Source organism: Amphibalanus amphitrite, unplaced genomic scaffold, assembly GCF_019059575.1.
Source record: "Amphibalanus amphitrite isolate SeventyFive unplaced genomic scaffold, NRLGWU_Aamphi_draft 000151F_arrow, whole genome shotgun sequence".
NCBI lineage: Eukaryota > Metazoa > Arthropoda > Thecostraca > Balanomorpha > Balanidae > Amphibalanus > Amphibalanus amphitrite.
This window is the reverse complement of record NW_024881646.1, coordinates 148,699-160,382: the sequence shown is the minus strand read 5'-3', so window position 1 is coordinate 160,382 and position 11,684 is coordinate 148,699. Positions and strand designations below refer to the sequence as shown.

Here is an 11,684-nt window from a genome sequence, read left to right as displayed (position 1 = left end):
TTCTCGCGTCTGTGTGACGGTGACGGCCGCCGTTCGAAATACACTAGTCTCGCCCACCGGGCCCCAGATTGGCGGGAAGGCGGAACGTCAACACTGTCTGACGACGCGGCAGGCGGGGAGAGGTGTAGGCACTGTAGGGGTGCGATACTACAGGTGATAGCTATCTCGGGACTCTCGGGACTAGTCACAGTCACTGGGTACACAATCAGAATTCAAACGTTCACGAAAATTTCACTTGTTTATTTCCTGTTACCATGTTACACGTATCAAATCACGCTGCAATGGTTAGAAGCGCCGCGCAACACAATGACGAGTATGACGGGGAAAGCTCCGAAGTTACACATTGTAAGAAAAGGGATAAGAAAACCGCTCTGACGCATTCGCTCCTGTCACTGGAGCTTTGGGGCCGCTGAGGTGGATCGATAAGTTCAGCGGGAGTTACAGTACTGAAGGTAAAGAAAGACATTTCACAAGAGCAATTCAAACACGAACAAAAAAAAAATGTCCATTCAGAACACTCCGTGGCTAAATTTATTAAAAAAAAAACGAAAATCTAAGAAGATCGCCAAACATTCACAGCAAAGAGATCCAAATCCACGCAAAGGCAGGCTTGTTCTAAGCAGAGAATTTCAATGCCGAGTAATGCCAAGACAAACATCAAACCGGTTGGCGCTTAAGTGTACCGGGCGAAAAAGTAACCAGACGGTCTGAATCCTGAAGGATGTCGGCTTATCTCAATGAAATCGGCACACCTCGGCAAACAACGGCACGCAGCATCATAACAGCAAACAGTTAAACCGGCCACAACTGACGACTGCCTTCTGCGGCTATCATCACAGCTCAGGGCGCGTATGAAAAACAAGCACTTTCACGTGCGTTACCTTACAGCTGGCCCGGCTCGGAGAAAGGTCCTGGGACACACGGATGACATCTCCGGAAAGGTGTGACCTCGACCTTGAGGCGCTTATAGGGTATCACTCAGCAAACCAACAGAGTCATCGACACCAGTCCAGACCGAGTAGCAGACTCTTCCAATTCCATATCATCTGACACTTGTCCGTCGGTCTTCCTCAGACCTGCAGTTGATGTCGAACGCTCCTTCACGCCGCTCCTGGCCTGGGTTCTCTGACTGACCGCGCGATCTCCGTCCGGCGACAGTCGGGCGCCGCTCAGTCGTCCTTCTTATCGCCCGAGACGTTCAGCTGCCGCTGCAGCTTCTCGTGCTCTGCCAGCAGCTGATCGTACTCGCCACTCGTCGCCTCCGCCTGGCACTGCAGCATCTCGGCCTTCTTGAGCGCCTCGTCGCGCTCCTGCTCGGTCTCCTCCAGCTGCTTCTTCAGCGCGTCCAGCTGCGGCGTCTGGCCGTCCGGCCGGCCCTGGAGCAGCTGCTCGGCGGCGCTGGTGGCGCCGGCTGCCTGTCGCATGGCCGCCTCATTGGAGGCCTCCAGGGAGGCCTGCAGCGAGACGAGCGTCACCAGACGGCGCAGCACCCTGCCGACGGACGGGCCGACGGTGACACACGGGCACACGGACCGTGACACACGGGCACGGACGGACGGTGACACACGGGCACACGGACGGTAACACACGGGCACACGGGCGGTGACACACTGACACACGGGCGGTGACACACTGACACACGGGCGGTGACACACGGGCACACGGACCGTGACACACGGGCACACAGCCGGCGGCGGTGACACACGGACGGCGCAGCACCCTGCCAACGGACGGGCGGACGGTGTCACACGGACGGTGACACACGGGCACACGGACGGTAACACACGGGCCGTGACACACGGGCACACGGACGGTAACACACGGGCCGTGACACACGGGCACACGAACGGTGACACACGGGCACTGGACGGTGACACACGGGCACATGGACGGTGACACACGGGCACGGACGGACGGTGACACACGGACACACGGACGGCGGCGGTGACAGGCCGAGGGGGGATGGGGGTGGATAGCACGGGACGTCCAACGGGGTACGGAAAATAACCCCACGGCCCACAATGCGGTACCATCAGCAGTCTGAGCAATGTCATACAGCGTCTGCAATGGTATTGTAAATAGCTTAGGGAACAACTGGTTCCACTACTCACAGGAACAGAAAGAGCGCGAAGCCGGAGATGTAGAAGTTGCGCTGGGCGCGGAACAGGCGCATGTGGTGCTGAATCTCCACGTCCAGGTGGCCGTGAGCCGTTTCGTCGCTCTTCGACTCGCCGCTGTACTTTTTCATCTCACGGATGGCGTCTGGAACATGACCCGATGCAGATCAACATCATTTAACTCCACATGCAAACTCCTGAAAAGCTCCCATGCTAGCGCAGTGCGCACATCTAAAAGGATAAGCAGGTCTTCTAAAAAAGCGTTTGAACAATTAAAATACAATAAAAATGAATGAAAACTGAATCCAAAACTTGAGACAAATGGTACAAGTTCGTTTGCACTACAATATTCAGATGATGCAGAAAGGTCCCAGCAACAGGCGTGATGGAGCACTGCTCCATTATGCTTGTTGCTTACCAACAAGCACACAACCACTCACCAAGAAAGGACAGGACCAGTACAGTGATCACCACACAGAAGTAGAAGAATGACTGCTTGCCAAGGGCCTGCAGGAACCCTGACTTGAAAAAGCTGTTCCATCTGCAATGGTGGGCAAAGCAAGCATCACCTAGGGTTCATGAAAATTGGTTTATACAGTTCAACATTGGTAAAATCAAACCCTGATTTTTGTAGGATCCCTATTATTTTAACATTTTTTATACAAATTTGGTATAGCTGAATATGTAGTTAGAAGCAATATCCAGGTTTCAATTCTAACAAAAATCAAAAACCAGTTTATTTTGCAAAAAAATAACAATGAAATGTGGACTCACCTCTTAGGGGAAATAAAGGGCAGTAGAAGCAGCAGGACCGCAGCTATTTCAGCATACAGGAATCCTGCGATCAGTGTCCAGTGAATGCTCATGATTTCTTCTCTACTTGGCCTTCCTCAAACACCTGTATGCATGGCATAAAAAATGTCAGTATATGTCAAGTTTAGGTCCTAACTTCAATTGTGATGCTGTTGATACAAATATGTAACAGCAAAAATTTTAGGTTTTAGGTTAGGTTAGGTTGTAGGTTTGTAGGTTTTAGGTTGTAGACAGGTAGGTTTGTAGGTTTTAGGTTGTTAGGTTGTAGGTTGGTAGGTTAAAGGTAAGTAGGTAAGGGTAGGTCAGGTTTGATTATGTTTTTTCTTTTATTTGCGAGACATATGAGTATCATTTTTGGATTCAGGATGTCAAATAATGTAAAAATATGAAAAATTTATCAATGAAATCTGCTTAGGACTTTATCTTGACATTTACCCTCGGTCTCAATCTTACTATTCAGGGCTTATTTTTTAATTATACAGGTGGCTGTATCACTGTAGGTTGGATACACAATTCGCAAATAGCATAGCAATAATCTACGGCATGCACCTCTTGCCATCAAGTTTCAAGCTATCCTTATGAATATATTATTATTATTATTATTAGATTCAGATTGTGTGTGGTTGGGTTATAACTTACAGCACCAATCAAATCACAAATCGAAATTGAACCACACACCCATGGGTGGAGAACCGGCCACCCTGACCCCGGCCGTGGCCGGAGCAAGATTCTTACAGATAAGATAGGCCGGGGTAACTTTCAGCCGGGTAACTTTTCCACTCCTGCACACACCAGTAAGTCACAAATACTGTTTCTCAACTATCAGCAGCCAGCACCTTCCGCACGATCTCGAGAACCACAAAGATGACGTGTTACAACGGGAATTATGATGCAACGCTACCTACCCATCTCCCTTCGAGAGCCCGCACGAGAACAATTCATCAGTGATTCATCAGCTGACTTATTGAATCACGTGCGCTGAATATGTCTTTATAAATTTCAAGATTTTAAAATATCAAATTTTGCTTCTAAAATACAGAAATGTTGTAGTATTTTGTGGTATTTTGATGTATGCAGATTAGAACTGCATAACTCATATTAAGTTAAATACTTTTGATGCTCAAAATTGAAGTAAAACTCAATTTATTTGGTTTCAGGATTACTTTTTGCAAACACAAATAAAATAGTTGTCTGCTGGGTACAATTCCAACGCAGATGGCATTTGATATCAAGCGAAAATATTATCTAAAAAAGATAATAACATACCTAATAGACATAGACAGTTCTCTATATTGATATACCGTGATTAAAGATAATAACATTGGTTAGGCATAGATACCTATGTGATTTTGTATTCGTTAGGTACGTGTCTAGTGCCCATTTTACCACATTCTGTTAAGAGGATAAGATATTTTAAAAGGTCAAATAAACATTCTTTTTTAGATTGTTTGCATGGTTACGTGTGACATAACATGATAAATGACATGATAGATGACATAAATGATAAATGCGTTGTTTTATTCCGACAGTATAGGTATTTCGGATCAAGTCTTAAAGTTTGAGACATACTGCAGCCATTTGACATACATATAATCAATACCCCCGTTTTGGGGTGAAGGTATGATGCATTTGCAATGTTAAAATATTTCACATCACATAGTGCTATGGACGGGCTGTCGGCGGACGAGCCTGGATTTGTTGTCTTCAAGATCAAGTTACTGATACCCATATAGTAGAGCAGCATGCCACAGGCTATACTATAAACAAGTTGCACTGCAGGTTGACCAGCAGTCAGCACATTCCCCATATTTTTTAGAATATACACCTGAGACCTAGAAAATATTTAAAATGACCCTATAACCAGCCATGGATATTATTTTCTTGGAACATATGGTTGCATCTTATCAATATGCTAATCCAACTTAAATGCTTTTTGGCATGTTATCAGTCTGACTGATGTCATATGATGAATTCTTCCCAACTGAATTTTTCAGATTAAATTGAATGGTTGTGCCAGACGAGGATCAGGATGTTGTGGAGACTGATGATCCTGAGCCAATGCCAGCCTCCTGCAGTGAGATAGTGGCTGGGCTGACGGCTTTGGAGGCAGAACTGGCAGAGTTGACTCGCCATGTGCGCCAGTTATCAGCCGGCCTGGCCCAGGAGCTGGAAGCGCAGCCACCGCCTCTCTCAGATGGCCAGCTAAGTGGCGTGTTCCTGGCCGAGGATGGCCTGGCGGACGAGCTGCGCCGTCACTGTGCCACCTGGCGCCGGCTGGCCGGCCAGGCGGTGGCGGCACGCGGGCGGCCGCGCGCCCACCTCCGGCAGCGGCTGCAGCGGCGCCAGGCGGCCGTGCGCGCCGGCCTGGCCTGCCTGGTGCGCGCGCTGTCGGCGGCCGTGGCGCTGCTGCTGGAGCTCGCCGCGTTCCGCGTGTACAGCCGCGCCGACGTCACGCACCTGGAGAAGGTGCTGGCGCTGCTGGCGGCCGTGCACCACACCCAGGGCGAGCTGCTGGCGGCGGCGGCGGCGGCGCGGCGCGGCCCGGCCGCCGTGCCCGGGCTGCGCCTGTTCCGGCTGACATTCAGTCGCGCCGCCGCCGGCCGGCCGCCGTCCGTGGAGCAGCTGTGCGCCCGGCTGGCGCAGGTGCGCGCCGCCCGGCTGGCCGGCACGCTGCAGGCGCGGCTGGGCCAGCAGCTGGAGCTGGACAGCCTGCTGCGCCAGCAGTGGCCGGCCCGGCGGGCGGCCGCGCCGGCCGGCGATGACGAGTCGGCGTCCGGCGCGGCGCTCCGCCTGCCGCCCATCCCGACCATCCTGATCGAGCGCAGTTCCCCAACCTCGGGGTACGCCAGCAGCGGCGGCGAGGGTGACGCGGCCGGCGCCGAGCGGGCCGAGCGCGCGCCGCCGGCCGACCTGGCCCGCCTGCTGACCCACGAGGAGAACGCGGCGCACAGTCTGCTGCTGGCGGTACCGGCCGGCGGCCGGCGCCTGCTCGACCCGCACCTGCGCGCCGCCGGGCCAGAGGTGGGTACTAGAGATGTCAATAGGATACCAACATTTTGGTATACCGATACCAAAACCGATACCAACTTGGCATTTGGTATTTCAATCCTCTATTATATATTTGGTATTTTGTTGGTATTATGAACCCCCTCACTAATATGTAAGAGGCTGATAAATTGGTATAAATTTGGTATTTGCCTCACGTTCCTAGGTTGGTTCAGTTTCGGTATTTCCTCACGGTTTTGGTTGGTAACTATTTGGTTTGGTATCGGCCTATTCCGATTTTCTGTAATTGACATCACTAGTGGGTACTCATACTCAGCGGAACAACGGGTTCGGAGCGGGCTCCGCTTGGCATAAAAGACATCGGCCGGCATGCGTTAGGCAGTTTTTGTTAAGCAGATAATACAAATGACGCCAAAATGTGTAACTTGCTATTTATTGACATCAAAATGCGAATGTCGTTAAATGCACTTAATACGACACATTTTTACCGTGTATACAAGCACAATTTTACACATTAATTCTTATGTGTATTGCAAAGTTCCCTCGCCTTTTCAATGAACAATGCAGTATGTAACTGACCGCCGGCCTCAGCTCACCTCTCGCGTGTGTGCCGTGCCAGGGCCGTCTGACGGGCAGCGGCCGGCGCCGGCTGGTGGCGCTCTACCGGGACGAGCTGTGGCGTACCGCCTGCGAGCTGCTCCAGCAGCGCCTGCTGTGGCGCGCAGACGCGGCGGCCGGCCGGCCCGCGCTGGCAGCCGCCGGAGCGCCGGCTGCCCTCCTCTGGCTCGCCGAGACGCTCGACAGGCTATCAGGTGCGTTACGAAACAGTGTCACCGGTCCGAGAGTGTCAGTGACCGGGGGCTGGGCCGCAGTAGCAGCCGTAACACATACGAAAATAAGCATTGCTTACGGGATGAAACCAGCAGGACAGAAAATATAGCTCTTTAGTTTTAACTATTTTTCAGTTAGGGTACTTTAATTTTGTTTGACGCGCTCTTTGTGTCTGTTAAGACTTAAGCTATAAGAGCACGTGAAACATGTCAACGATCGCCGTTCCGTCTCGGCCGCAGAGGAGCTGACTGAACTAGGCCTGCCGCCCGAGTCGCTGTCGGCGCGCCTGCGACTGCCGCTGGTGCCCGCCTACGCCGGCTGGCTGCTGACGCCGGCGCTGCACCTCAGTCAGAGCACGCTGCACGCGCCAGTGCCGCTGGAGGGTGGCCAGCAGTGCACCAAGTGCGGTGAGTGTGGGCACGCTCGGCGATACCGGGGGAGTCGGGTCACCTTATCTCTGACCGTGTGAGCGCATCCAGCCATTCTAACCCAGAGTCTCCAACTTAAGACGGTCGTCAATCCGCTGCCCCTGACTGCCCGTGGTTCTGCGATCTGTCTGACCCTGGCTCCCCGCCGTATCCCCAGGTAAGCTGTTCTTTGACTCGGTCTCGTTCCTGGTCGGAGAGCTGAACTCTGTGCTGACGGCGCAGTCGGCGGCGCTGGCGGCGGCGTCGGCCGGCGACCAGGACTCGCCGCCGCCGGCCGACCTGCTGCCGCTGCTGCGGCTGCAGCTGCTGCTGCAGCGGATGCTGGGCGCCGCGCTGCGCCAGCTGAGCGGCTGGGTGACGGCGCGCAGCCGGCTGCTGCTGCAGCAGTGGCAGACCTCGGCCTACTTCCTGGTGACCATGGCCGACCTGCCGCGCTGCCTCCAGCTCGTCGACTCACTGCAGGTGGGACGGAATAGGGCTGGGCCCGCGATCCTTCAGCGATTTTCAAATGGTTTCCCAAATGCAACACCTGTGTGGTGTTTGGTGGTGACGTCGCTGGATCGTTAGCTCGACCTCATTTTAAGCGTGCACCACTCTGTTTGGCGCCCCTCTAACCCGCCGTTATTGCGTTGTGACTGAGTACCTGTCATCCCCCGCCCCCCTCAGTCTTATCCGCCGCTGGACTCAGTCCCCGAGCCGCCGCTGTATGCTGACTGACTCCTCCCCCTCCAGCCTTGTCCGCCGCTGTGTGTTTACTGACCTTCGTCCATTCCTTCCAGCCGTGTCCGCCGCTGGACTCTGTCTCCGACCCGCCGCCGGAGCTTCAGGAGGCCATCCAGGAGCGCATAGAGAGCGGGCGGCAACTGGACGCCGTCGTCCTCCAGCTGCAGGTAGGAAGTGGGTGACTGGTAAGAGACAGGCGTTGATAGGTGGGCAGGCCGGGTAGGTTGCTACTGGGAAGCGGAAGGTGTAGTGGACATTGGCCGGGGCAATCGGGCAGGCTCGATGGACAGGTTGGCAGCTAGTTCAATGAGTAGTGGACGGGACAGTTGGACGTGAACAGCCTGCATGTGGGGGATGCTGTGACTAATGACTGTGACTATTGTCTGACGCCGGCAGGGCTGCCGGGCGGCGAACCTGTCGTCTGTTTCGGACGCCTGCCGCCGCACGGCGCTGCAGTCGCTGGCCGGCCTGGTGCCCGGGAAGGCCTACTGGCGGCGACCGGCCATCATCACCTCCCAGCCGAGCGACTACGTGCGGCCGTTCATCGGTGAGCGAGCGCTGAGGGAGGGGTGGTACCGCCGAGCGAGCGCTGAGGGAGGTATGGTACCGTCTGGGGCCTGGGGGTGTCCTACTGTTATCCTTGCTGGTACCGTCTGAGGGTAGGAGGAAAGGTTTGACCTGGGATGGTCTGCCTGGGGTGATGTGGTGACCAGGGGTGGTTCCATGTGTGTGTGGGGAGAGTTCTCCCGTGGTCTGACCTGGTCCGTCTGTGAGCGTGTGGCTAGATGCGCAAGTTCTCTATACCGCTGATGGCGTCGTTCTGTTTTGAAAGCATTTGCGCACGATTTGTCCAATATTAGTAGAGGATGACGGCCTTCTTTTCGGATTGAATATCTTGTGTTTCGCTCCAGCGGAATATTCCGTGACAGGCTGCCGGCGAGGACCCTCTGACTTTATGTATCGGAGCACCCTGCTAATACCCGGTGACATTTTTGACAGGCGATGTCCCTCTCGTTATATCAGAGCGCCCTATTAACTCGTTGTACGGCTCCCGTTGCCAGGCGAGGTACTGGAGGAGGTGCTGTCTGTCGTGTCCCGTCTCGGCACGCCCCTGCAGCTCACCGTCGGCGCGCTGGTCGTCAAAGTCGCCTGCTACGCCTGGATGGAGCACATCGTACAGAAAAACATCAAATTCAGGTGAGTCGATGAGCACCGTTAGACACAACCATGGCGTCCGTGGTCATTGTGAGCCAGTCTATCTGGTCTTAGCCTGGATAACTGACGTGACAAGCTGGACAAGCTGAGAAGTGCATGTAGCCCTGTTTCCCCGACTCTGTCAGCATCTCTGACGGCTGCCCTCCCGGCACGGCGGTCAGCTCGGCCGGCGCCCCAGTCCCCTGTTTCCCCTTGACTCTGTCCGTGTCTCTGACTGCTGCCCTCCCGGCGCGGCGGTCAGCTCGGCCGGCGCCCGGCAGCTGGCCCGGGACGTGGCCGCGCTGCGCGCCTGGCTGCGCCACCACCCGCACCTGTGTTCCGAGGCGCGCCAGCACGCGCTGGACGTGGACGCGCTGCGCGAGCTGGAGGGCGTCACCCAGCTGCTGCAGCGCCAGCCGCGCGAGCCGCGCGCCAACCAGGTGGCGCCGGCGGCCGGTGGGCGCCGCTCGGCCGGCTCGCTGCGCTCGGACGACATCCCGGCGGAGATGTACGTGCGCCAGCGCGAGGTGTGGCTGCGCCTGCGGCTGCACCGCGAGGACACGGCCGGAGCGCTGCTGCACCGGCTACTCGTCTGCCGCTGCTGCATGTGGCCCAACTGAGCAGGGCGAGCGGCCGAGGCGGCGGAGGGATGGAGATTACGGACAGACTGAGCTGACGAAGGTGGGCGGGGCTGAAGAGGACCCGAACTCGGGTGGTAAGGTCTGACCCAGTCAGGGCTGGCAGACGAGCACACGGTGTTACGGGGAGACTGAGCAGCCGAGCTTCTGCTGCCGTGGAAGCTCATGTTGGCCGGCTGTAGACTGGCTTCATTGTTGGAGAGAGAGCGATCTCAGTAGCACAAATCGGTGTAGCACAACTCAGGTATTGTTTCCTTCAACAACTATCACAGTGTCAGTATGTATATGTGTTCCCTGATGGCGTGAGAAGCAGACTCGCTGAAACCAGGCCAACCGTTTTTGCCAGACCTGAAAACCACTCGTGTATCGTCAGTAATGCGCAGGTTATTCCTGTCCGGCCTCCAGTGGAGTGTCTGACGTCCCTGACCCGCCCACCGTGAAGCTGATACGAAGCCGAGCAGAAGTCGTTACGCCGCCGGCACCGAGCCGCCGCTGGTTGATGTGATATCGCTGTTCCGTCCAGTCTCAGTCAGGTGATGTGAGAAGTTCCAGACGGACCTGTGTCGCGACTGAGCTGGTCTGCGTCAGACTCGCTCTATCGTGTCGGATCTGGATCCAGGCTATCGGTGTTTGTCTGTGAGACGCGCACGGCCAGGTACCGTGATGTGTATTGCTCAGTCCGCTGCCAGCGGTCACCTAGTCACCTTCGATCTTCCTGACCGCCGGGCCGGATGCTGGCGTCAACCGGTGGCCCTGTGTGTTTTGTCCTGTGGTCCTGTGACTCTGGGAGTCCTCCGCTCCCCTTCCGTCCGTGAGGACTACCCGACAAGTTTACTGAGGCTTGCCCGGTCGCCCCAGCCCATCCCCCGCCGTTGAGATGTTGTTACGATTGTGTCGTGATCTCTGTCGTGGCTGCCCGGTTCGTCCACTGGGGACTGCCCGGCGGCCGGCCGCTCCCAGCCCTTCCTCCGCTGTTCAGTCGGTGCTGGTACGATTTTGGTGAGCTCAGTGGTCTTCGGAGACTGGTTCGAGTCGTTTTGTGTCGTTCAAAGTTAGGGTCACAGAGGCAGTGGCGGCGGAAGGTAATTTTGGATGGGGGTGCAAAGTTTTCTCAAGGGGCCCCTCTGGAAGTTTTGGGCCCCCTTCAGTTTTTTAGTGATTGTTATTGATTTATGAAAAACGAAGATTTTGGATAACTATCCCCATACACACAAGTTCTGTAAAAGGTTTGAAATTGCAGTGTAGGTACCTACCTATCTCGAATAATGAAAGCATAAGGAAGCAAATGCAGCTAGTTTTTTATCGGCTAATCTTTTAGTCTAGCCACCACCCGCAACGTCTCAAACCACTTTTCTGGATCCGCAGTGGACCATTGAGGGCCCTACATACGAGACCGTTCCAAGAAGACCGTGTTTAGAAGCCCCTCGGAAACCGACCACATAGAGACTCCTCCAGAGACCTACATGACTCCCCAGACTGAATGAGCCCTCCGATCAGGGTTGGTCCCTTGAAAGTTGCTGAAAGGTTTCAGAAGGCAGTATAGGCTCGAAAGTCTTTTGAGGGCTCTCAGAAACCGGCATCGGACCCCAAAAAAGCCTGTGTGGAGGCCCTCCATGATGTTTAGCCTAAAGAGCCGGTATGGAGGACTGAATAAAGGAAAGGGGTCTCAGTGGGGCCTTCAGGGGCAAGTGTTTGAGCCCCAAAAGTATGTGTGGGGTCTTAGAGGCAGGTAGACCCCTGGGGTCTGCACGGGGTCCCAGGAGCTCGCGTTTGAGCCCTAATATTCGGCTGGCGGCTACTAGAAACAGCATGGGGATTCTTAGAAGCCGCTTAGACCCACATTTCATGGGTCATGAGTCCCAAGAGTCGATGTAGGGGCCATAAAAGCCGGTGTAGGTCCCATGGCCCCATAAGTTCCGACATTGAGACTCTCA

The 11,684-nt window shown here is 54.9% G+C and overlaps 2 protein-coding genes across 9 annotated transcripts; one reads left to right on the top strand and one right to left on the bottom strand.

Moving 5' to 3' along the window:
* Window positions 1-219: 219 nt before the first annotated feature.
* Window positions 220-3,881, bottom strand: LOC122382950 (B-cell receptor-associated protein 31-like). Of its 7 annotated transcripts, none has more exons than XM_043368938.1 (5): window positions 3,836-3,881; window positions 2,892-3,015; window positions 2,558-2,658; window positions 2,112-2,262; window positions 220-1,491 (listed from the first exon to the last, which is right to left on the bottom strand). In XM_043368938.1, the coding sequence occupies exons 2-5, from the start codon at window positions 2,981-2,983 to the stop codon at window positions 1,170-1,172; spliced, it is 666 nt and encodes a 221-aa protein (XP_043224873.1). In that variant the 5' UTR covers window positions 2,984-3,015; window positions 3,836-3,881; the 3' UTR covers window positions 220-1,169. The 7 variants fall into 7 exon arrangements, with proteins under 7 accessions (XP_043224873.1, XP_043224870.1, XP_043224869.1 ...); XM_043368935.1 differs by having other exon boundaries at window positions 3,832-3,868; XM_043368934.1 differs by having other exon boundaries at window positions 3,723-3,844.
* Window positions 3,882-4,222: 341 nt separating this feature from the next.
* On the top strand, window positions 4,223-10,566 carry LOC122382961. 2 transcript variants are annotated; one of them, XM_043368967.1, is made up of 9 exons: window positions 4,223-4,350; window positions 4,925-5,951; window positions 6,556-6,748; window positions 7,007-7,174; window positions 7,353-7,657; window positions 7,975-8,085; window positions 8,315-8,465; window positions 8,980-9,115; window positions 9,375-10,566. In XM_043368967.1, exons 2-9 carry the CDS (start codon window positions 4,935-4,937, stop codon window positions 9,730-9,732), a joined length of 2,439 nt encoding a protein of 812 aa, XP_043224902.1. In that variant the 5' UTR covers window positions 4,223-4,350; window positions 4,925-4,934; the 3' UTR covers window positions 9,733-10,566. The 2 variants fall into 2 exon arrangements, with proteins under 2 accessions (XP_043224902.1, XP_043224903.1); XM_043368968.1 differs by lacking the exon at window positions 4,223-4,350 and having other exon boundaries at window positions 4,898-5,951.
* The last annotated feature ends 1,118 nt before the right edge of the window (window positions 10,567-11,684 follow it).

What these genes read in the sequence shown, in the direction of transcription:
- LOC122382950 (XM_043368938.1), bottom strand. Translation starts at nt 2,983, where the DNA reads ATGAGCATTCACTGGACACTGATCGCAGGATTCCTGTATGCTGAAATA. An exon ending in ACTGGTCCTGTCCTTTCTTG is followed by an intron (nt 2,263 to 2,557) that starts GTGAGTGGTTGT and finishes GTCATGTTCCAG; the next exon opens with ACGCCATCCGTGAGATGAAA. An exon ending in TTCGCGCTCTTTCTGTTCCT is followed by an intron (nt 1,492 to 2,111) that starts GTGAGTAGTGGA and finishes GTCCGTCGGCAG; the next exon opens with GGTGCTGCGCCGTCTGGTGA.
- LOC122382961 (XM_043368967.1), top strand. Translation starts at nt 4,935, where the DNA reads ATGGTTGTGCCAGACGAGGATCAGGATGTTGTGGAGACTGATGATCCT. An exon ending in TGCGCGCCGCCGGGCCAGAG is followed by an intron (nt 5,952 to 6,555) that starts GTGGGTACTAGA and finishes GTGCCGTGCCAG; the next exon opens with GGCCGTCTGACGGGCAGCGG. An exon ending in GACGCTCGACAGGCTATCAG is followed by an intron (nt 6,749 to 7,006) that starts GTGCGTTACGAA and finishes TCTCGGCCGCAG; the next exon opens with AGGAGCTGACTGAACTAGGC.